Genomic DNA, 23,560 nt, shown 5'->3' with positions numbered 1-23,560 from the left:
GCGCTGTAATAATTATTGCAGCGCCCTGGCTTTTTCACACACTTTGACTTTCTGGTTGGGATTTTGACCTGAAGTGTCATTTAGCTTCTCAACAGTGATCAAATCTGGCAAGGTTTACTGCAGCACGTTGCATTAATTAATGCAGCGCCGATGCAATAACTGACACCTTGATTAAGTTGGTAGCTGATTTAATGTCACCGAGATTCGTGTTCACTGATGAAGATATTTTTGAAAAAAGTCAACTCTAAATTATTGCAACGCCGATGCAATAAGCTCTGCCAACTGGTGCATTAAATTTTCTGACAGGTGGTTGGTGACAGTTGTCAGTGACTGTTGGAGGCTAATGCAGCACCGATGAACACTAATGCAGCGTGCAAGAACCCGACCTTAGTTTTGACCTTTTCACTCAATTTTTTTGGTTTTTTCTAATCTGTGATTTATGTACAGTGTTCTATGAGTGCTCTACTAACTATGTGAAGCATAAAAACAACAAAAACAATAACTTTTAAAACTCGAAATGGAGATGTTTGGTTTTTGACCACACAAGCCACTTCCTGGGTCACATTTAGCCCAAAAGCTGACTGTGATAGGTCGTTTTAGATGAGGAGAAGCTACTTAACATGAATCTAAACATCTTTCAACAAAAAAAACAACAAAACAACACGTTTTCATCTTTTTCCAGCCCACTGGCCACTCTTTCACTCCTACTCTCCTTTGCAACCAACTAACGGTTTTAGAAGGGTAATAGCAAGGAATACAACAGCAAGAATCAAGCAAGGTTGCTCACCTCCCCGGCAACGGCGCCAAAATTTGTTAAGTCTTCGACGGAGACCAATGTGTCGTGGTGATCTTCAACCAAGCCGCTTCGGAGAGCTCGTCCTCCAAGCAACTTCCTTGTGGGAGCTGATTGACTTGCGGCTGCGTGGTGTTGTCACTCACGGACACCGTCCTCGGATTCTATCCAAGTTACTACGCGATCGTAAGGGGGAGGGGAATGAGAGGAATAGAGGAGAGAAGCGTGAGCGTGGTGAAAGGGGAATCGATCGTAAGCGTAGCAACAAGCAAGAGTAAAGGAAAGGAAGCAAGACAACAACACAAGAGTGAAGGAAACTGCTCTCTATTCCAAATCTCAACAATGGATGATTTATGTGTTCACTCACAAGAGCGTGATGATCATATAGAACACCTCAGACTTGTGTTTTAAAAGTGTCAAGTTTCTTATATATGCTTGAATCCTGACAAGTGCAAATTCATGGTAAGACAAGGGAAGATTTTGGGCCATATCCTTGAATTTTGAGGAGTTGTCTTTGTGCTCTTGTAAGAAGAGCAATCCAGGCAAAACAGTGTCACAAAAGATGAACCCTCACCATGCATGGCTAGCTTAACCCTAATTACTATGTTTAAGGAACACTAATATTATGGTGGATTAAACCTAATTAACAAAATAATGATGATGAAAAGATTATTTTAACTAAGCTTAAGACTCAAGAATAATTAGGTTACAAGTTTGAGAATTGTACTCATAAAGAGCCTTGAGAGCTTGCTTCATGTTTCATTGCTTGAAATGGACCCCTTTTATATGAAATGGTACACTCTTGGGCTTGTACATGAATAAGGGATAAGTCTCCACTCTTCTCTCTAGCTCACATGTCACCTCAAACATCAACACCCCCCTTGATGTTGACTTGACCTATCTTTGAGGCCTAGAGGTCATCTCTAAGAGTGAGGTCCCCCCATTGATAGAGACTTGACCTATCTTTGAGGTCTCTTCTAAGAGTAGGGTTACAACATTTAGCTATTTCTTCTACCTTGGCTACATCATCGGTGCTAGAGGGTAGGATATACAATGTTTTTAGACAAGATTTTTTTGACCTAGAGGTATCATTTTCTGCCATAAAGTGACCATCTTCCACATAATTGTTTTCTTGATTTAGTTTGGAGTAGAAATGTTCTTCCAAGTGCCCAATTCTTCCACAAACACTACAAATTCTTTTTGGTTTATTTTTGAAACAACAATTTGCAAAGATGCGACAAACTTGCCACAATGATTACATCTTCGAAGTTGAGATGCTACAAGTCAAATGCCTTGGCTTTTATACATGGACCTTTTGAAGGGAGGTTTAACCCTAAAAACTAGCCTTAGCCTTCTAGTCCTATTCATCCTTCTTGGCCCACGGCCTATAATAAATGGAGTACAATGGAATCGATCGTAGTAGTAGCAACAAGATGAGAGTAAAGAAAGAAGGAAGCGAATGGACATCAACACAAGGATGAAGGAAACTTGCTCTCTTTATTCCATACTCAAGCAAAGAAAGAATGATGACCAAGTCAACACGCTTGGCTTTTATACATAGACCTTTTGAAAGGAGTTTTAACCCTACTTCCTTGCCTAGCTTTCTAGCCCTTATTTGGCACTATTGGCCCATGGCCTATAATGAATCAAAATACAATGGTTTGCATAATGAATCATAATACAATGATTTGCCAAAATGGAGGATGATACTTGCATAACATAAATATAGGCCTTGAACACACACAATACATATGTTTTTAAACAATATAGGAAACCCCCCAGAGTGGAAGTCTTAATTATTTGAATTTCAAGAGCCTTCAAGTTTAGATGCAACACATGACATTGTGGCACCTGATTGATGAGATCAAAGTTGTAATGTTCAATAAAAGAACATCACAAATTGATGTTTCCACATATTAGATGTGATATTTTTTCAATGTGAACAGTCTTATGAGCACACCACCAATAGCAATAGAAGTGGCACCCATAGTTAATGATATGATCCCTGCATATTCTGTACCAAATTGTGATATGTTCACTTGCTTGTCTAGATAGAGGTATAAGTATTGGTACAAATTTTTTCCACATATGTGGTACAATGCTCGAACTGGAGAAAGAACCACCTAGTGCAAAATCATGAATAATTATGGTTACATGAGACTCATGAAGATCATACGAGGAAATGTTGAGCCCTTGAAAAGTAAAATGTAGCATATATCTAACAATGGTAGAAGTAAATCATACCTGATAGGCATGAGGCAACCAATGACTTTTTCCCATGGCATAAAAAAGGTTGTCTAAAAACCACTCACTATGTGTAGATGCGACCACATCATCAACAATTATTGTGCCGCCAAGAGTGAATGGGTTGTACAATCCTTTCTTGTGGATGAAACTCAATCCTAGCAAAAATTAAATCTATTATATGTTATTGTATTCTTCAACTATGCTTTCTTTGTGTAATGAGCACAATTTGATTCTATTCCCACATCAATTCAAGATGAGTAAATAACGTTCGGATTTTCTAGCTTTTGAACGCTCATAAAAGAATGTATTCACTTACTTGTGACTTGAAAGAGGGAAAAACCATGCTTGTTACATGTTGTAGCCCACATCTTGTCACCGAGTTCTAGGTCTTGAGCTCGCTTAAATAAAATTGTCCCATTGCCTGCAAAATGTAATTGCACACATTGATTCTTCCTAATGGTTACAAGTGCCAAGCAAAGGCTAATATGGAGCAATGAAATGGTGCGCCAAATGGTTGTAAAGTTGGTGCACAACTCTACTTGAATGGGTATCATTTTGTGTCATCGTGTTGCATAGCCATGTGGCTACACTTTTTCACATGATAAGCTAGTTTTGTTGCATAGATAGTTTTATTATCTTTATGGTTCTGCCCTTAATTGCATTGGTAAGTCTATCTCAACACTTTCTTTTCTTGAAGGATAGTTTAGTTGTGTAGACCTTTGTTTGATTATCATGCTCCCCTACGTTACTTTGGTCGGCCTATTCTATTTCAATAGTGTCTTTTATTGAAGGATAACCATTCTTGTAGCATTGTTTACATGCATTTTGAATATCTCTTACCTACGTATGGGCTAAGATTAAAGAAATGCAAAAAGTACTTTTGTCAATGTATGCACGTACGTGATGCATGCACATTATTTTATCTCTGAGTTTGAAATTGCACAGAGAAAGGAATATCATAGATTATGCTCAGGCTTCCATCTAACTATGCAAGGTTTACATTTGTGTTACCATAGTTAAGAGTCGGAGAGATAAAATGCATAATCCATGATCCTCCACTACAATCGTCAAAATCAAAAGAATTGAGATAAATATGCTTAATTACCAGTTGTGGTTGGTGCGAAATGTCCAGGACTCAGCAATAAACACCTAGTGCAAACAGGTGGAAACTCATTCAAGGGTGCTAATGTAATATTAAGAAATAATCCAATCGAGTTTGCATCAGCATGGCCAAACGCATAAACACTGTCAAAGTGGAGGAGGCCATTTGATCGCCAGACACCAACCTAGTGTATGCAAATACAGAGACATAGTTCCAATTTTAGTGAGTAAATAATCCTCGCACAAGGGCAAAGTGTGTACACACTGGTCAAAGTGCATATTGCTAAACACGATCATTTCTTAGTGAAATAGGAGTAGCCAACAATAACACACGTGTAACGATGACAATTATTATGCTGCTTGCCTTGTCACCGATGGCGAGCTCGGAGATGAGTTTACGTTGTCCTGCTTCAATCATCACCATGGAATCACCTGAATGGAAGAGTAGAACCTTAGAATTGTACTGGGGTATATAATATCAATCTTCGAAATGGATCGATTCATGGTCCCCTTGCACGTGCGCACATGCACGTTTCTTTATTTTTAGTTTTACGTGTAGGGAATCTTGGCGAGTTGTAGCATTTTCCACGCATACATCCTTACCAGGAAAGCATTGGGCAGCTGCCAAGACAGGCTGACAAGCTATTACACCTGCGGTTGCGGAGACCAAGACCACGCCTAGCGCACAAAAAGCCCCTAAGATGGTAAATCCAGGGCATATTTCCGTAGAAAGAGCGGCACCGCCTATAACCCCGCCCACGAAACCTGTGTGAATTGTCCAGGTAAAGAGTTAGTCTTTATTAGGCTGTCTTGTCTTGTATGTGGGAGAGTCTAGAGAGCCACAATGGCACAGAGAGTGTGAGAGCGCGAACCTGCATCGAAGCAATTAAGCGGGGGGTCGTCCTGGAGGAGCTTCCTTTCTCCAACACCCGTTAATGCATTAGTAGTATTCTGAGCCTGCATGGCCCCCTGCAGGTACATATTTACGTCGTCGCCGGTGGTATACAATTGGCAGCCCAGCGACTGAGCATTCTCATCGCACACCACCTGTTACACATAATTTGCAGCTATAGATCAGTTTCAGTAATTAGAATGAGTTCCAGATCACTGTGCGCAAGGCTGGTAAAATGCCTTTCATCCGATATGGATGGAGTGTATCATATGCCAATAAGCTAAGAACCATTTGCACTGATCACTCACAGCGTTGCTTCTGCCGTTTTCATCTGTGTATACCAGCTCCACACCCTGTGGCGATGCGCTTGAAGCGTCACAGCCGCCAGTCGCTTGAACCTGCACGCGCGAGCACGTTTCGCTTACACGTTGCAACATTAACGTTGAACTTCATGAAACACATAAAAGCTGATTGAAGCGAAGTCGAAAGGCCCTAATTCTCGAACCTGGAATGTGTGCTCATTTTGGGATGCACCTTCCGTTACCGTTGCTTGGATAGACAATTGCCCAGACTCTATCAAACCGCATGCAGACTCCACAGCGTCGGCTGGAATAGCGCCCACAAACACGCCAGGGCTGCCAGGAGGAAGTAGCGAATTGGCAACAATGCTAATCCAGGTCGCAAATCTTCCGTTTGGGTTGATGTCTTGGGGTCTCGTTATTGTGAATTCCAACTGCGCCCTGCAGGTGGGCAGCACACATATTAATGCTGTGATGGAACAAACCACTACAGCGACAATCTGCTGGCAGCTGCGTGGAGTGACATGGCCGGGCATAGTTGCCATGGGTTTATTCGTACGAGATCAGATGAGTTATGCTACAAGTTTTGCACTCCTGCTTTTAAGCTTGGGCTGATCGTCCAGGCCGGCGTCGAACAATGGGGATGCGCACAAGGAGACAATTAGGACGATTAACCCAAAGCAGCTCTTAGGATAAGGAATGCTGTCATAATGGATCGATAAGGGCAAGGAAAGCACATTGCGCAAAGTTTTGGTTATTATGGGGTTAACCGTTAGCTATAGAAAGTGATACTTCCAGGACAATCGCGCCGCGTAAAGAATCGGGACGATCAACCCAAGAAAGGAAAAAAACTGCAAAAATATTGTGTGACGTTAACCCTTATGTAATGCAAGGAAAAAAACTGCAAGAAATTTTGCAAGGAGTTAACCCTTTTGTAATGCAAAAACTGCAACATATAATATTGTGTGACGTTGTTGGCAACTATGGTGGACGAATGTGATTCCATGAAATGGTTGTGATGAGGCAGTTAGCCTTCTTGTGGAAACAACATTGTGGATGCATTCCTCATAGTTTCGAAAGCTCTAGGAGTAGCCATCCTCGGTATGGCTCAATGAGCATCACCTCACCTACACACCCCTTGTAAAACATTCTTGTACTTTCCATATGTTTGATGAATGAGTCACAATTTATACAATATTGAGTGTTCTTGAAGAAATTTTAAAATAGTGCAAGTCCAAGCTTTCGGGGTGAAGAAGGTGATCTTTATCTTTTCCTCATCCAAATGATATGCAATCTTTCATAGATTTGCTATAGCTTTAGGCAATTCGTGAGCCGCATAGATATTTGATGGTTAATGCATTGTATATTGAACTCACGAAGTAGAGAAAATCAGAGAGACAAGGTGACAATAGCAGGATGGGCAAAAAGTGAGTTTTTTGAGCGAGTTTTTAGGTGAGTTTTTTTTACCACCACCTAATTGCTAGTAATCTTAGTACACTTATTCCTCTCTCTCTCTCTCTCTCTCTCTCTCTCTCTCTCTCACACACACACACACACACACACACACATTATTATTACCTCTGTGTGTGTGTGTGTGTGTTAATCATGCTCTCAACAACATTATTATTACACCTCTCTCTTTATCGACTAGCAATTAATGCATACACATCCATTCAGCCTCGTTTAAATCAAAAATCCATTTTTACTTCACATTAATGTCTCAAATCTAGCACTACTTTTTTTCATGTTCTTCCATTAACTTGTTTTGTGAAACAAAATCTGAGTGTCCCTCGATGGACAACTAATCGTGTCATGTAAGGCAATCACTGTGAAAAGAGGAAGTTGTAAGCAAAGTCTCCTTTATATGTGGTCAGGAGTATGTATGTGTTTGGGGGAATATCTACCATCATCTCCATATTGTCATCCACAAATAATGTCGCATCAGGATCAAAGTGAGGCCATTGGATTTGATTGATGCATTTCTTGAATACAGGCCTACCCCCTCTTGCCTCTATAGGAACTGCAGTGCATTTTCTCTAGCTATATTGGAAGACATGGAAGGCTTGATGACCATGGCCTTTGAGGTATTCATCCCTCAATATTTGCATATAACGATGCAAGTTGCCCTCTTGCATTGAGCTTCACATAGCTACATCAAATATTTGGACAACTTGTAGCATGAACTTTGCTATGCCAGATCTCAATACCACCCAATTAGGTTCGAGATCGATGGCTAGGGCTGGCTTGTCTCCTGTAGTCTTCAAACGCCTATACAATAGCACTCCATTCAAATCCAAAACCACTAGCTTTCTAGAAGCTAGTGGTAGGCTGTTGAAACAAAAACATAGATTGTGATTATGAAAATACGGTATGCATGGTATTATTGGAAATCAGAGTTTTTGAACTGTTAATAATGTAGGGTACAATACCTACTTTGTGTCTTAGATATCTTTCCTCCATTTCATCACAAAGGCACACGATTCTACACCCCATCTGCACCATGGGTCTCGCCAAATCTCTAGCCCCTAGTTCATAATCGAGGATTGTGTTCCCTGCTTTGGAGAAGTCCTCTATCAACTTCTCCCAGAACCTCTCTCCACACTAAAAGCCACCTACCAAAACACCAAATAACATTTGGCATTTTCTTTATTGTTCATTTGTTGAAATATACAGGTCATATTGAATAAATACCTCACATGGGTCTCCCCTCCACATTCCAAACCTAGTCTTCCACGTTAATGCCATCCACCATAAAGCCCTCCCAGCTGGTGTTAATAGATGCCCCATGATTGTGAGTAAACAAGAGCACGTGCATTACGTGCAACTGCACATAGAGATGAGAAATGAAAATTTAACACCCTTAAGCTATCATATGTAGCAATGAAATTACCATGGAAGAGTAATCCACGAAAAATTCCAGCATGATACACGCACATACCTCTCTACTCTCTTGGACAAATATTGGCATCTTGCAATGAACAGCCTGCAAACCAATTATTTTTTAGAGATCTACAAATCATGTTGCGAACAACCTTTGTCATGACAAGGTGCAGCAAAGATGACATTATCCCAAGAAGAATAATGACACCATCGTCTGCCAACAAATGGGTCGCAACATGGAATATATTTGTGGTCTCACCTATGGAGCCAATATTCCACGCACCCACATGTCCCATCCCATGTGCTAGCAACTGACAAGGAATGCAAGCCACCATCATCTAGCACACACTGTCCCTTCCCCTCTTACTTCCTACCTTCTCTTCCTTACCTTCTCCCCTTACTTCTCTTCCTTACCTCCTCCCCTTACCTTCTATTCCTTCCCTTACCTCCTCCACCTTCTCTTCCCCTCTTACTTCTTACCTTCTCTTCCTTACCTCCTCCCCTTACCTCCTCCACATTCTATTTCTTACCTTCTCTTCCTTACCTTCCTCTTTCTTCCCTGACCTCCTCCACCTTCCTCTCCTTTTATAAAGAACCTAATTTAGGACTAGCATAGAACGAAAACCAAAACAAAACATGTAATTGCGAGAATCAAAAAACAAAGATAAAAACTCAAGCACAGTCGCGTGTAAGCACCCGTTAAGAAACGCATGTAAAAACCTGTCAAGAAACGCGTGTATATTCGTGTGAAGCAACTGTGCAGGCAGACTATACACAGACATACACGTGCTCCTACATGGGACCTGACAAAAAACGTTTCGCAAAAAACGGTCGACCACCGACAAACGTCCTTAAAAGGAAAACCCAAACTGTCGTTTTCGTTCACAAAAGTACACAAACAATTACTCAAAGATCAGAGAAGGAAAGAGGACAAAGGACAAAGAAAATTGCATAAGGAAAAGAGACATTTGCATAAAGAAAAGGAAGAAAAGAGACAGGACAAAGGACAAACTAACTCACCTCTGGAAAAGTGAGTCTTCTTTTTGGCCTTTGTGCTTAGGTTTCCTTCACCCGTGTGTGCTCCTTCCACTCGTGTGATCCTCCTTGCACTTGCCTTTCGTTGTCTGTTGGAAGAGGGAAGATTTGGTGGTGACAAAGAAGAGGAAAGATATGAAAGTGAAAGGTTTTTGGGGTAGGCGGCAGGTTTTGTTTTAGGTATGACAGAGACCGCCACGTGTAGAAGCATGTGTATCTTCTTGTGTACAAGACAAGGTAGCTACGTGTATACACTCGTTTTCACACAGCTTAGCCGCGTGCATACACGCGACATAGCGTAGATGCACCATTACACGCATTTTCACACAGTCTAGACACAAGTATACACACGATACAGATACTTTTTATACTTTGATTAAAAACTGATTATGATTCTGTGTTTACTATTTTGTACATAGGATGTCATCAACCTCCTCAAGCAGTTTTGGTGAAGATGAGACCATGCGTCACCGTAATCGCAATGTGTGATTGGCACAAAGGATCAAGTGTATGCGTAATCAATGTCAAGGATGCATTGTATGAGTGAATATGTATACTCTAATTGAAGCAGGATGTAGAACCACACCCTAACATGGTGCCTTCCACTCGGCGTGAGCATGCAAAGCATGGACAAGATGATGCTGGAGTTTTGGGATCTATTGTCAGAGATGAGTGGGAAAGGGAAGACAATAGCCCTGCACCCCACGAAGTCGTGGAAGAGGAAGTCTTTGATGATATGGTGTGGCATCTTTTTAGGGATGATCCCAAAGGTATGGACGACGATGATATGGAACAAGAGCATCTTTACAATGCTTCATCGACACTGGTATTTGAAGGGTGCACATTATCTATTTTACGTGCTTCACTTGAAGTACTCAATCTATGGAAAGTTTATGGATGGAGCAATGTAAGTCTTGACGCATTATTGAAGTAAGCATTCTAATTTAAATTAGTAGTTAAGGGTTTCACAATGAATAAATCTCAATATGTTTCAATCATTAATTGATGATATGGGATGCAGGCTATTATCAAACATGCTTCCAAAGGGGAATAGACTACCCACCTCAAGAGACATAGCGAGGCGCTATGTGACATCTCTTGGAGGATTGGATTATGATCGCATACATGCATGCGTCATTGATTGCATTCTCTTTCGTGGGACGCATAAGGATGCTCGACATTGTCTCACTTGTGGTGAAGCAAGGTATAGAACAGATGTGAAGAGTTTTGATGTACCTCGTAAAGTCTTGTGACACTTTCCTATAATTCCTCACATCAAACACATGTTCAAGTGCAAATCCATAGCTGAGCTCATGTCATGGCATTCCTTACATCAATCGGATGATGGCATGTGGAGAATTCCCGTAGACACTCCTGCTTGGAAGCATATTGAAGATGAGTGGCCCAACTTTAAAACAGAGCCTAGAAACTTGAGACTTGGCCTAGGTATGGATGGAGTGAATCCATTTGGTTTCAAAAGCACTACATACAGCGTCTGGCGAGTTGTGTTGGTGAATTACAACCTTCCACCATCAATGGCGATCAAGAAGGGACATCTTATGTTATCCCTTCTAATTCCAGGGAAACATAAAGTAAAGCACGTGGATGTTTACCTCGAATCGTTGATTGATGAGTTGGAGGAATTATGGAGAGGTGTTGCAGTGGTGGACATTAGTAGGCCTCCCTCCCCTCAACACTTCAACTTGAAAGCAGTGTTGATGTGGACAATGCATGACTTTGCAAGATATAGAGATTGTTCTAGTAAGAATTCAAATCACCTCTCTACTCTAATACTATTGGTTATATTAATTATAATTATTGACTTTATTATTCTGACTTTTATTTATATTTTAACAGATTTGAAAACATTGGGTAAACATGCATGTCTTATTTGTGGCCCTCTGTTAGTACATGAATATGCTGATGGTTTATGTAAGACCGTTTTCGATAATCATCATTGATTTCTCCCGTTAGATCATCCTAAATATGTTGCTAGTAAGAGTAACATTCCTCCACAAACACTTCGTGCAAAAGATTGGAAGCGCATTTGGGAGTCTACAAATGTTCTTCCTCCAGATGGTATGAACATGTACAATAATGTTTTCCAATCTTGTTTTGTGTAGTCTCTAATTGGATTAAAGATCACATAGAGCAATCTTGTTTAGCATCTCTTGTGTAGGTACTCTATTTTTTTCAAGCTACCATATTGCACCCATCTTAAGATCAACCATCTTCTTGATCCCATGCACATCTTCAAGAATGTGACATCTGGTATTTGGAAAGATGTAACTGGTAAACGAGACAATGTCAGCATACGAGAGGACTTGCGATTCGCAAGACGGATGTGTCAAGCTTGGCCACGAGAGGAGGATCGACATGTTCGTCTTCCGCGTGCACTATGGATCATATCAAAGCAGGTAAAGAAGGCCATCACTACTTTACGTACTCCCATTATTTTTTTATCAATGTGTTTTATGTACATATATATCTAAGCTCATGTACCCCTTGACTTTTGATATGCTAATTAATTGCAATATGTATATTTGAGTAGGTTATCTATTAGCTAATGGTGCATGACACTAAATGGTTGTACGTCATCCCTGTTGCACCATGTTCCAAAGTGATGTATAATATATTCACTGCTGATATGGAGCATATGGAGGATTTAGCAGGCTGCAATGAAGATGATGTCGAACATGCCAATGAAGATGTTGTGATCGATGATCAAGAAATAAGAGATGATCGTGATAATGAGGATGACCCTACCATTGATGATGATGGTGATGTTGATGAGGATGATTGGGGCATCGATACCATTATCAATGGACAGAATATCGATAGTGGAATAAATTTAATCATAGCCTTACAAATTGGTCAAATGGATATTGATGTTGATCGTTTGGCAAGGATGGATCTCATTGAAGATGAGATCGAATCCTAACCAATCCATCATTGTATCGTTCTAATTGATGACAATTCTATTGTATATGTTGTCTTTTAATTATCATCTCATAATTTGTTTTTGAAATAAATTGTTGTAAATGCATTTACTGGGATTGTATAATGATATATACTGTAATGCACTATGAGATGGTTTAAAGAAGATGGTTTTTATTTTTTTAAAGGTATGGGATTTTTCTTAAAGAAGAGATTTTCTTTGCTATTGCGTGTAATGATGCGAGTATATCTGTGTCTATAACACATGGTTTACACATATATACATGCTTTGTTACACGCATTTTTAAAAGCAGACATACATGTGAATTTAGATGCCCATATACACGTGCCCGATATTATTATATACATGCATGACCATACACATGCCCGTAACTTATCACCTATATACAACGCGTGTATGGAAGCATTGTCTTGTAGTGCAACATTCTTGGATGCATGGGAAAGGACAAGAATAGAGATCTTCAGTAATAAAAGATGTCACCTAAAGAAATTCGTGCATGATGATCGGGTAAATCAAGCTATGGGTTATTATCCCACCGAGAAACCGGCCATTGCCCATAAATGCGAGTGGAAGGAGGCAAAGAAATAGGCAGAGTGTGGTGTGAAGAGCAGGCAGAACATGGCGGCATGGAGGATCCAGATGAAAGCCATTGGATCTTCCCATTTGGGATTTGGAGGCATTGAGTCGTGGGAGGTAGAGTTCATAAGTATCTCACAACCTTATTTGATTTACTACTTGCATTGATTCTATGATTGTTTTAATCTTACAACGTGTTAATTATCTTATAGAGCGACAGGGACATTTTGCAAACATGCAATTTGAGGTGGGCATGAGATCATATGGTCAACAGGTACTTGAAACCTCTAAAGTGATGATTTTGATTTATTGAATTTTGAATTATATATAAACTTATATATCATTTCTTACTTGAACATGCACAACTTGCTACTACACTTCCTGATGCTCTTTCCGCCGCTCTTGGACGTGAATGAGAGAGTGAGCACTACTCATCGGACATGTATATTGATGTGAGCTCACCTGACCATGGAGGGAGTAGCATCTGAGTAGTACTCAAACTTATAGTATCACCTTCGTATTGAGGATGTGGCTGTATATATTTTTCTGTAACTGAAGCCATGGGCTTTCTTACCCAGACAAATTTGATTTTGTATATATTTATTTGTAATTGAGAACAAGGGTGCATCTGGTAGATCATCGTCCACCCCTGTTGGCGCTTCTCCATTGGGAATTCGAGACATATGGTCGGCAAGAACATGTGTTCTTCCCTTCCTGATTGCGACTATGAAGTCAAAATCCATCAAAATCAACAGCCAACGAGTAATCCTTCTAGTAAGACAAGGTTTGTTCACCAGGTACAAGAGTGCTTGGTGATCGACAAAAAACACGAATTTGTTTGCCAATAAGTAAAGCCTGAATTTCTTCACTGCATACACCATTGACAACCCCTCTCGTTCTGTAGTGGTATAGTTCCTTTCTGCATCATTCACCTAGCGACTCGCAAAGTATATGGGATGATCAAGCTTCTACTTGCCAGGCAAAGCTAGCACACATCCTATTGCAAAGTTCGACGCATCAATATGAACGTGAAATATTAAATCCCAGTTTGGTGCACATAAGATTGGTGCTGATGCTAAGGCTCGTTTTAAGGCATCATATGCCTTTTGGCATTCATATGTCCATTCAAAAGCAATGAATAACCTGTACAGTGAACGAGCTAACTCCGCATACATATAGATGAATCTCCTATAATACCCAGTGTGCCCAGTGAACCGCTAAACACCTTTGAAATTCGTTGGTGGGGGTAATTCCACGATTAACTTAATCTTGTTAAAGTCCGTGGAAATTCCATTTCTAGACACCACATGACCGAGGATAACACCATGTCTCACCCAAAATTGACATTTGAGCAGGTTGAGTGAAATCCTATACAACCTGCATCGATCAAAGACCATTCGTAAATATTTAAGATGTTCTAGCCATCGAGAGTGTATGCATAAATCGTCTAGAAAGATTTCTAGCCAAACACGCAAGTACTCCTTAAAGGCCGTACTCATGAGTCTTTGAAAAGTTGCTGGGGCGTTAGTCAATGGCATCTTGCGATAAGCAAACACACCCCAAGTTGTGGCAAAGGCCATTTTGTTTTGATCTTTAGGGTCGATGGACACTTGGTTGTATCCCGAGAATCCATCCAGGAAGCTGTATGCTTCATGGCCTGCCACTCTTTCGAGCACATGTTCAGTAAATGGCAAGGGATAATGATCCCTAACTGTTGCTGCATTGACCTTTTTTAGGTCAACACACACTCGTATCTTACCATTCTTTTTCATTACGATCACGATGGGTGACACCCATTCCATATGCTCGATTTTGTATATGAATCCCGCATCGAGAAGTTTATCGATCTCTTCTTTCACTAGTGTCTCATACTTGGGATTCGTGTCATAAGGTCGTTGACAGGCAAAACAATCCTTGTATTCCTTTAACAGAGCGATTAAATCGCCTTCTTCTTCCTTGGTAAGGTCCACTGACACAAAGACCGGCTTTGGGGTCTCTCCGAGCCCAGCCAAGTTCACTTCCTTTACTTTGCTGGTCCTTCATAGACTCCATCGTCAAATGTATCCGCTATCCTCTTAGACTTCTCACAGAATATATCTCGGTCTTGAGTAGAGTAGGACTTAAAATGTGCACGGACATCAAGCTAGTCCCTCTCTTTTCAGGCACGTCTATGGTAGCAAGCAAGTGCATCCAATTATGCGAATACTCTGGCTCAGGTAGAGGCACGTACCATGTTTCATTAGCATCACCCCCCATTATCCTTTCGTTTGCAACTTCGAACTGATTAACAATTGTTGTTCTAGCTGTTGTTTCTGATTCAGTAGCAAACAAGTTGTTGCCACCTCTAGTGGACGGGATTTCCATGTCGTCAAGTCCACCTTTTTTTCAAAAGTATCCTTTCTGAGATAGATTGTATTTGACGACCAATCATGCACTACTCCTACGGATCTCAAAAATGGTCTTCCCAGGATTATGTCATAAGAGTCAATTGGGTTCTTAAAATCCATGACTACAAACCACATGTGGTAGGTGATGCCAAAGGTTTTGACCCTTAAATCCCTCACCACACCCACTGGTCTTGTAGTGGTTCCATTAGCCAACTTGACTATCAATGAGGTCTTCTCCACATGAGCGGGCTTCCCCATTTCTCCCAACATTGCTTCATCATGATGCTTACTCCCGCACCGCCATCCAAGATAGCTTCCACTTTCCTATGATGGTATGATATCGGAATGACTGCATTTGAGTCATCACTTTCAAAGTATTGACCTAACTTATTGATAGACACCATAGGCACGTCATTTTCTAAGTTTGACCCTTCCTTCGTCCACTTTGTCATCATGAACTTCTGCCATCAAATCGAGGTGTTCGTTCATCCAATCTGATAAGTCATGCCATAATGTCGGGTTTTCCCTAAGCAATGAAGTGATTGGCATCTTGACTTCCATGGACAAGAATGCAGCAAGTCCTGTGACATCTCTTGGCCCATTTGGCACCGTAATGCCATTAGACTGTCTCTCTATGTTATCATGAAGGTTGTTGAGACCCTCATGTCTTAGTCGCTCCATGACTAGATCCTCCTCAAACATACGATCCATGAGTTTGGGCTTCTATCCAACCCTGCGTCTGCATCCAAAATTGAGTCTCAAAAATCTGAGCTTGCGGATATGGATATTCTGGCAAGTCAGCGAGCTTGGATATTTCCATGATAGGTTCAAAGGGTGCAAAATCGGTTGACTCTTGAATGCACCGGCACCATGAACGAAAATTTAGGGCTATAGGGTGAAGAGGAAGTTGATAGATCTCTGTTTGATCTTTGAGGCATAAATCTCCTCGAAAAAAGGAAATGGCCAAAATGGGTGAGTGTAGTAAGTGTATTTTTCTAGGAGGGTAGTTAGCTGGAGAGGTGGGAGAGGCTGTGTTAAATCTATAGAATACTGTACAGATGTGGCGGTTATGGCGTTGAAGTAGTAAGTTAGCCTCTGGTCCACCGTTCGGTGATCCAGAGCTAAACTTACGATATTCGATGATGCAGCCATAATCAACATGTGTTCGGTCTCCATTTGGTCATCCGGCGAGACTGGAATCCTTGGAATTTCATCCAGCTCGTGGATCTGCTGGGCTCGCTCCCGAAGCAGTCGCTCTGCGTTTTGTAATGCATCCTCCAGTTGCATGGATCTGCGATGTAGATAAAAAATTGTTTGATACGCCTCCTGGATGTGCTCTTGTGTGATTCTTTCTTTTTCCCTTATCAACTCTTCTTTTTCATGTTGTACTTTCTGCATAGCTACCTCCTATGCTTCTTTGTCCTTCTAGTGTGCTGCTTTAGCCTCTTGCAGTTGCCTCTCTAGTTCTTGTACCTGTCGCAACACCTTTTCGTTTGCTAAGGATGCTTCCAAGGCTCTGTCCACTTCCTTCTGGTCTCTGATTTGGGCTTCTAACTTCTTCAGCTGAGTTTGATTTCTTTCAAATATTTGAAGTCCGACTGTTTGGAAGTGAACGAGAGTCCTTAGGAAGTTCCTCTCTCTTTCTGGCACATCAGTGTGCATCTCTTTGTACTACTCGTATGTTGCATCATCCTTGTAGTTTTCCGATGATGTGGTTGCTACAGCCTCTAATGCCTTGAAGGCATTGTCTTCTTGATGCGAGTCCTCAGCTCTTACTCTCATTGTTTGCATCAATGTGGATGCTAACAAGAGGCTGTTTAATCGGGCTGTGTCGAACTCTTACTGTGTTGGCAGGGGTTGTGGAACTTAGAGCTCGAGCTCCTCCTGCAACACTTCTTCCTCTTGTACTTTGGCCTTCCCCTTTTCTTGTTCTTTTTCTTTCCTCCTTTGCTCTGCTGCTTTGTCACGCCGGTGTTGCTCGGCGATTTCCCTCCACTGTGCTGCAGCTTTGTCTTCCTGTTGCTTCCTTATATCTTCTTGTTTTACTACTTTTTCTTTGCCTTGACTCCTGGTTGCCATGCGAGCAGCAGGCTCTACCTTTTGCTTCTTCTGTTCAGGTTGCGGCACCAGCTCTTGGAGCTCGATTATGTTTTTGTCCGTGAAGCCGAAGTTCTTTCTGTCCAATTTCCATGCGGCTAAGTGGTACAAGAGTGGCATCAACAACATAGGATGTTGAATTTGGTTATTGTGTTGTGCACACACCTTGTCCAGCTTTTGATAGAAGTAGTCCGCCCAATTTGTGGCATGCTATTGTGGCTTGTGTAACCTCAACAAGTGGTTGGCCGGGATTATGTTGTGATGATCCGACGGCTCAACTCTTGTGAGTAGTCTGAGGACCCTTGCAGCCTTTTGGAGATGCTGTGTAATATCCACGAAGTTTACGCTCCCTCTTTGCTTGTGGCTGTCATAAGTAGCTGCACCTTCTAATTTGTTTCCCAATTTCCTTAGATCCACATACGGCTCTGCAACTACATCCAAGGCAAAAGCACTTCGCACCGCATTAACTGTAAGATTCCTCCCCCAACCCCTTTTTGATGTCTAACATATTCCCTGTAATCAATCCCTCTTCAGAAATATAAAGACCTTGTTTTTAACTATTTTAGCCTAGAGAGAGAAAATTATTCTAGAGAGAGAATATTCAGATTATGAATATTTTTGGATAGAAAAATAACTCATCTTATTAAAATAAGTTCCCCTAAAACAGAAATTCAAAAAGAATTTTCCAATGTGCAATTGGAATTAATTGAAAATAGGTATAAAGAACCTTAGTCTAAGGGTCTAGATTTTCAGAAATTTTTGGATTATGGTCCAATTAAGGTTCCTATGGGCCAATAGCATCAATCCATGTGTAGGGAGGAGATAAATCCAATTTGTAAAAGAAGATACCCAAAAATGAGTAAATGCTCACATAAGATGAAGAGTTGAAAATGTACAAGGTTAATTAGTAAAAAACTATGAGCAATAAAATTTTGACACATATGTAAGGAAGGGGAGTTCTTTAAAGAAGGTGCATATTTCACATAAGATGAAGAGTTGAAAATGTACAAGGTTTATTAGTAAAAAACTATGAACAATAAAATTTTGACACATATGTAAGGAAGGAGAGTTCTTTAAAGAAGGTGCATATTTCACATAAGATGAAGAGTTGAAAATGTACAAGGTTAATTAGTAAAAAACTATGAGCAATAAAATTTTGACACATATGTAAGGAAGGAGAGTTCTTTAAAGAAGGTGCATATTTCACATAAGATGAAGAGTTGAAAATGTACAAGGTTTATTAGTAAAAAACTATGAGCAATAAAATTTTGACACATATGTAAGGAAGGGGAGTTCTTTAAAGAAGGTGCATATTTCACATAAGATGAAGAGTTGAAAATGTACAAGGTTTATTAGTAAAAAAAACTATGAGCAATAGAATTTTGACACATATGTAAGGAAGGGGAGTTCTTTAAAGGAGGTGCATATTTCACATGCTTGAATGAGTTTTAAACTTAAAAATAATGTGATATTTTTATCTCTCATATCTCTTGAACCAAACCAAATCAAAATAGAACCAAATCGAATCAAAAAGTAACCAAACTAGGTCCAAATCTAGTCTAAATTCAACCAAACTGACTTGGAAAATTCTAGAATCAGTTTTTTTTGGTTAGGAGCTCAATTTTTCCTATAAATAGAAGCCTTTCCTTGTTGAAAAAAATATAGTGTCTTATGCATTGTTACTCTACTCCACCTAAGCCAAGAACTGTGAATTCTTTAATAATTCACTAGTTTTTGACAGCTCTCTTTCTTCAATCTCCATTGGTGACTCCATCAACATACTAAACCAATTGATTGGTTGGGGACCTCTACCGTGAATAAAGAATCAAGCAAATTATAAGGTAAGTATAGTGAATTTTGATCTTTTCTATAATTTCTCAATGATTCTCTCTTCTCAACCCCTCTCAAGCTTGAGAAGCTTAATTGATATGGTTTTTGAAATGCTATTGAAGTTAATTAATTAATGATAGTAAAGAATTACATAAAATTTTATTTATATTTAATTCTAATGGTCTTTCTCTCTCTCACTTAAGAAATGGTCATACTCATGACCCTTTTCAATCCAAATGAAGCTTTTCATAAGGCTTTTCCTTAATCCAAGATTAAGCTATGCTTGAGGCCAAATTAATGGATTTTTTCTATGCTTTTAGTTTATGTATATCGATGATTCAATCCATTATGGATTGATGATCCAATTAGAGACCATTCTAATTATTTTCTTAATGATAAGCCTTATCCCTTAGAAAAAATTGAGATTTATCAGTCATAGTAGCGGAGCTATGGTAAAATTTTTATAGAAATTACGCATAAAATAATTTCATTCAAAGCATAAAAAGAGGACTTCCTACCATATTCTAGGAACTATCATCCTAGATTAATTAAAAGAATTTTATTATGCATGGAGATGTGGATGTTTGCATGTAGATGTAGATGTATAGATGTAGATGTGGATGTGGAGGTGGATGGATGCATGTAGATGTAGATGTATAGATGTAGATGTGAATGGAGATGTGGATGTATGCATGTAGATGTAGATGTATAGATGTAGATGTGGATGTGGAGGTGGATGTATGCATGTAGATGTAGATGTGGATGTAGATGTGGAGGTGGATGTATGCATGTAGATGTAGATGTATGGATGTGAGTGTGAATGTGGAGGTGGATGTATGGATGGAGATGTGGATGTATGCATGTAGAAGTAGATGTATAGATGAGGATGTAAATGGAGATGTGGATGGATGCATGTAGATGTAGATGTGAATGGAGATGTGGATGTATGCATGTAGATGTAGATGTATAGATGTAGATGTGGATGTGGAGGTGGATGTATGCATGTAGATGTAGATGTGGATGTAGATGTGGAGGTGGATGTATGCATGTAGATGTAGATGTATAGATGTGGATATGAATGTGGAGGTGGATGTATGCATGGAGATGTGGATGTATGCATGTAGATGTAGATGTATAGATATGGATGTATGCATGGAGATGTGGATGTATGCATGTAGATGTAGATGTATAGATGGGACTGTGAATGGAGATGTGGATGTATACATGTAGATGTATAGATGGGGATGTGAATGGAGATGTGGATGTATGCGTTTAGATGTATAGATATGGATGTATGTATGGAGATGTGGATGTATGCATGTAGATGTAGATGTATAGATGGGGATGTGAATGGAGATGTGGATGTATACATGTAGATGTATAGATGGGGATGTGAATGGAGATGTGGATGTATGCATTTAGATGTATAGATGTAGATGGGAATGGAGATATGGATGTATGCATGTAGATGTAGATGTATAGATGTAGATGTGGATGTGGAGGTGGATAGATGCATGTAGATGTAGATGTATAGATGTAGATGTGAATGGAGATGTGGATGTATGCATGTAGATGTAGATGTATAGATGTAGATGTAGATGTGGATGTGGAGGTGGATGTATGCATGTAGACGTAGATGTGGATGTGGATGTGGAGGTGGATGTATGCATGGAGATGTGGATGTATGCATATAGAAATAGATGTGTACATGAGGATGTAAATGGAGATGTGGATGGATGCATGTAGATGTAGATGTATAGATGTAGATGTGAATGGAGATGTGGGTGTATGCATGTGGATGTAGATGTATAGATGTAGATGTGGATGTGGAGGTGGATGGATGCATGTAGATATAGATGTATAGATATAGATGTATAGATGTAGATGTGAATGGAGATGTGGATGTATGCATGTAGATGTAGATGTATAGAAGTAGATGTGGATGTGGAGGTGGATGTATGCATGTAGATATAAATGTATGGATGTGAATGTGAATGTGGATGTGGATGTATGCATGGAGTTGTGGATGTATGCGTGTAGATATGAATGTATGCATGTAGATGGGGATGTTTGGATGTGAATGTGGATATGGAATGTGGAATAAGTAAGGTGGGTTGATGAGGGATAATGTGGAAAAATGAGAGTTAATATAGAAATTGTATTTGTAAACTGTTTGTAAATGCTGTTTGTAAATGATTGTTTTATGTCAAGAATGCTGGGGGGAGCATTTTGACCGTCTTGTGATTAAGGTCGTGATGATAAAGTTGCAACTGCTGACGGAGAGTCAATGAAGGACGTCTCGCGTAGCAAGGTCGGCCGAGGTCTTGACCAGCCTCGGTGCGATTAAAATGGTGAGCTTCCGGTACGGTGGATGAGGGGCCAAGGAAGCGGCCTATGAGTGAAGCGCTAGGTCACCTGCGAAGGATCCTAGAGGGTGCTGACCATACGGTGCTCGGGCTCTGGGTCGCCTAGGATACCCACGCGTGCATCGAGGAAGATATTGGAACAAGAGTAGGAGTTGTTTTCTGAAATCGGGCATGGATCTGGTTGATTGACCTTGCTGGTCTTCAATGGATGAGTCCATGGCTCTTTATATGGATCTGTTGGTTGATCTTGCTGATCTTCAACGAGAGTCCATCTTGATAAGTGATTATATTGCCGAGTATTAAGGGCTAGGAACTATCGAAACGGCCCCTGAGCGTTCTAGTTGCCAATGATGCCATAGATACTCTGATGAAGGAATGATGAGAAATTAAGAATCAATTGGATAAATTGGAAGATTGTGATCACTGATACTATGGTTTTATTAAAGGATTGTTTTAAACTGGTTGAATCTGTGAAAAGGCAATTTCATATTAGGTGTGTGAGTGGTGTGACTAGTTTTATTTTGCATGAACATCCGGCTAGGGGGCCTTGGAACTCTTTTCCTTGGTACCCGGGACAAAACCTAACCAAATTCTTAATTGGATCCCATCACTACAGTGGTTGGGCGGTTGGCTAACCCATGGGATCGGATGGGGTTAGGCTGGACTGATGGATCCGTAAATCGAGACTCAAACTTTTGTTTTTACGATAGATAAAATAAATCCCGGACAGTAACTGTTCTATGGATAGGAATCAACGGCTGTGCCTCTTGAATGGGGAAAAAAGCGTTGATCCCAATGATCCAAGTGCAAGTTTCTTCCTTGATCTGACCAAGTATCTTATAGATGTAATTGGATCAGCTCGATCAGAAATGATCTTAACTACGTTAGAGTAAAAAGTTATCCTGGTGGAATCGCCCGTGCTTTCCGGTAAAGGAAGTTTTTTCGGGTTCGGTTTTGGAACAACCGACGGATTAGTCTCTTATCCGGATATCCGTGGGTGAGGCCCCGAATGTGGGACCCCTGTCCCGCGCGAGAAGTGCTACTTCCGCTGCTAGTATCCCGAATCTGTTGCTCGGTGGGAACAGGGATCTTACAGTTGGTATCAGAGCATTTGGTTAATAAAGATCAACTGAGAAGACAAATATATCAAAAATTTATCAAGAAACACAAAAAGGTTATAATTGTGTGAGATAATTCATACAATTTGATATTCAAACTGAAACTCGTAATTTGGTAATTGGGTCTTCAGATGGAAGTACCGCAATTATATAGAATCCCTGACTTGCTTGAGGCCTAGACATGATAGTATTTACCTTATAATTCCAAGGGCCGTGACTACCCGTATATACCGAGAGTATACTGCAACTCTTTACTGACAGTATATATGAGTAAATCTAAGACTTGAAATTATAAGCGTTAATGCTATCTAGATGATGATTTCGAATGTGATTGATATGATTTTTAATTCTGTTTGAGAATTGATGAATTGATTTGGATTCTGATTGAAAATGTTGATTTTTAAAAATTAGTTGAAATATAATGAAACCACAATGAGGGGGAATGGGACGAGTCCCTGTGATGATATTCATAACTAGAATGATGATAATGAATTCAGCAAATCACTATGAGGTTAGTGGGTTGTGCTGTTAGATTGCTACTGTTAATACTTGACCGGTAGATCAAGTTAAGGGATGTCAAATTGAGAACTTGCTTGACTGAAATTTCCGTGGAGGAATGTTCTGAAGGAAACTTTTCGGTCTAATGGACCATTATCATGTTAAAGATATGAATGATATGATCTGAATGAATTGTTATTTAATGATGAGTTCTATATAAGGGATATTTATCCCAGTGTTCTGTTGGGTTGACCAGAATATAAGGAACCCCAGAATAAAATTGGATCTTAAGAAAAAGAGCTGTCCTCTACCTTGCGAGATGAGGACATCTCGCACTTTTTAAGTGGGGTAGAATGTAAGATTCCTCCCCAGCCTTCGAGGTATACAAGAGTAAGAATCTCCCTTTTTGATCTTATAATTATTCCCTCTCTAAAATAAAAGAAAGTTTCTATTTAAAAAAAGGAAGACCCTTTCCCTAGAAT

General features: G+C 40.1%; 1 protein-coding gene across 1 annotated transcript; it reads right to left on the bottom strand.

The window, feature by feature from the left end:
- Positions 1 to 2,271: 2,271 nt before the first annotated feature.
- Positions 2,272 to 5,916, bottom strand: LOC147633625 (uncharacterized). The gene is made up of 9 exons (XM_086805883.1): positions 5,539 to 5,916; positions 5,342 to 5,431; positions 5,014 to 5,188; positions 4,745 to 4,906; positions 4,506 to 4,573; positions 4,146 to 4,326; positions 3,357 to 3,461; positions 3,038 to 3,195; positions 2,272 to 2,916 (listed from the first exon to the last, which is right to left on the bottom strand). The coding sequence occupies exons 1-9, from the start codon at positions 5,875 to 5,877 to the stop codon at positions 2,710 to 2,712; spliced, it is 1,485 nt and encodes a 494-aa protein (XP_086662009.1). The 5' UTR covers positions 5,878 to 5,916; the 3' UTR covers positions 2,272 to 2,709.
- Positions 5,917 to 23,560: the final 17,644 nt, after the last annotated feature.

The sequence above is a fragment of the Cibotium barometz genome, chromosome 12 (genome assembly GCF_041138505.1).
Source record: "Cibotium barometz isolate CiBa-2024 chromosome 12, ASM4113850v1, whole genome shotgun sequence".
Classification (NCBI taxonomy): domain Eukaryota; kingdom Viridiplantae; phylum Streptophyta; class Polypodiopsida; order Cyatheales; family Cibotiaceae; genus Cibotium; species Cibotium barometz.
This window is presented reverse-complemented; position numbering and strand designations above follow the sequence as displayed.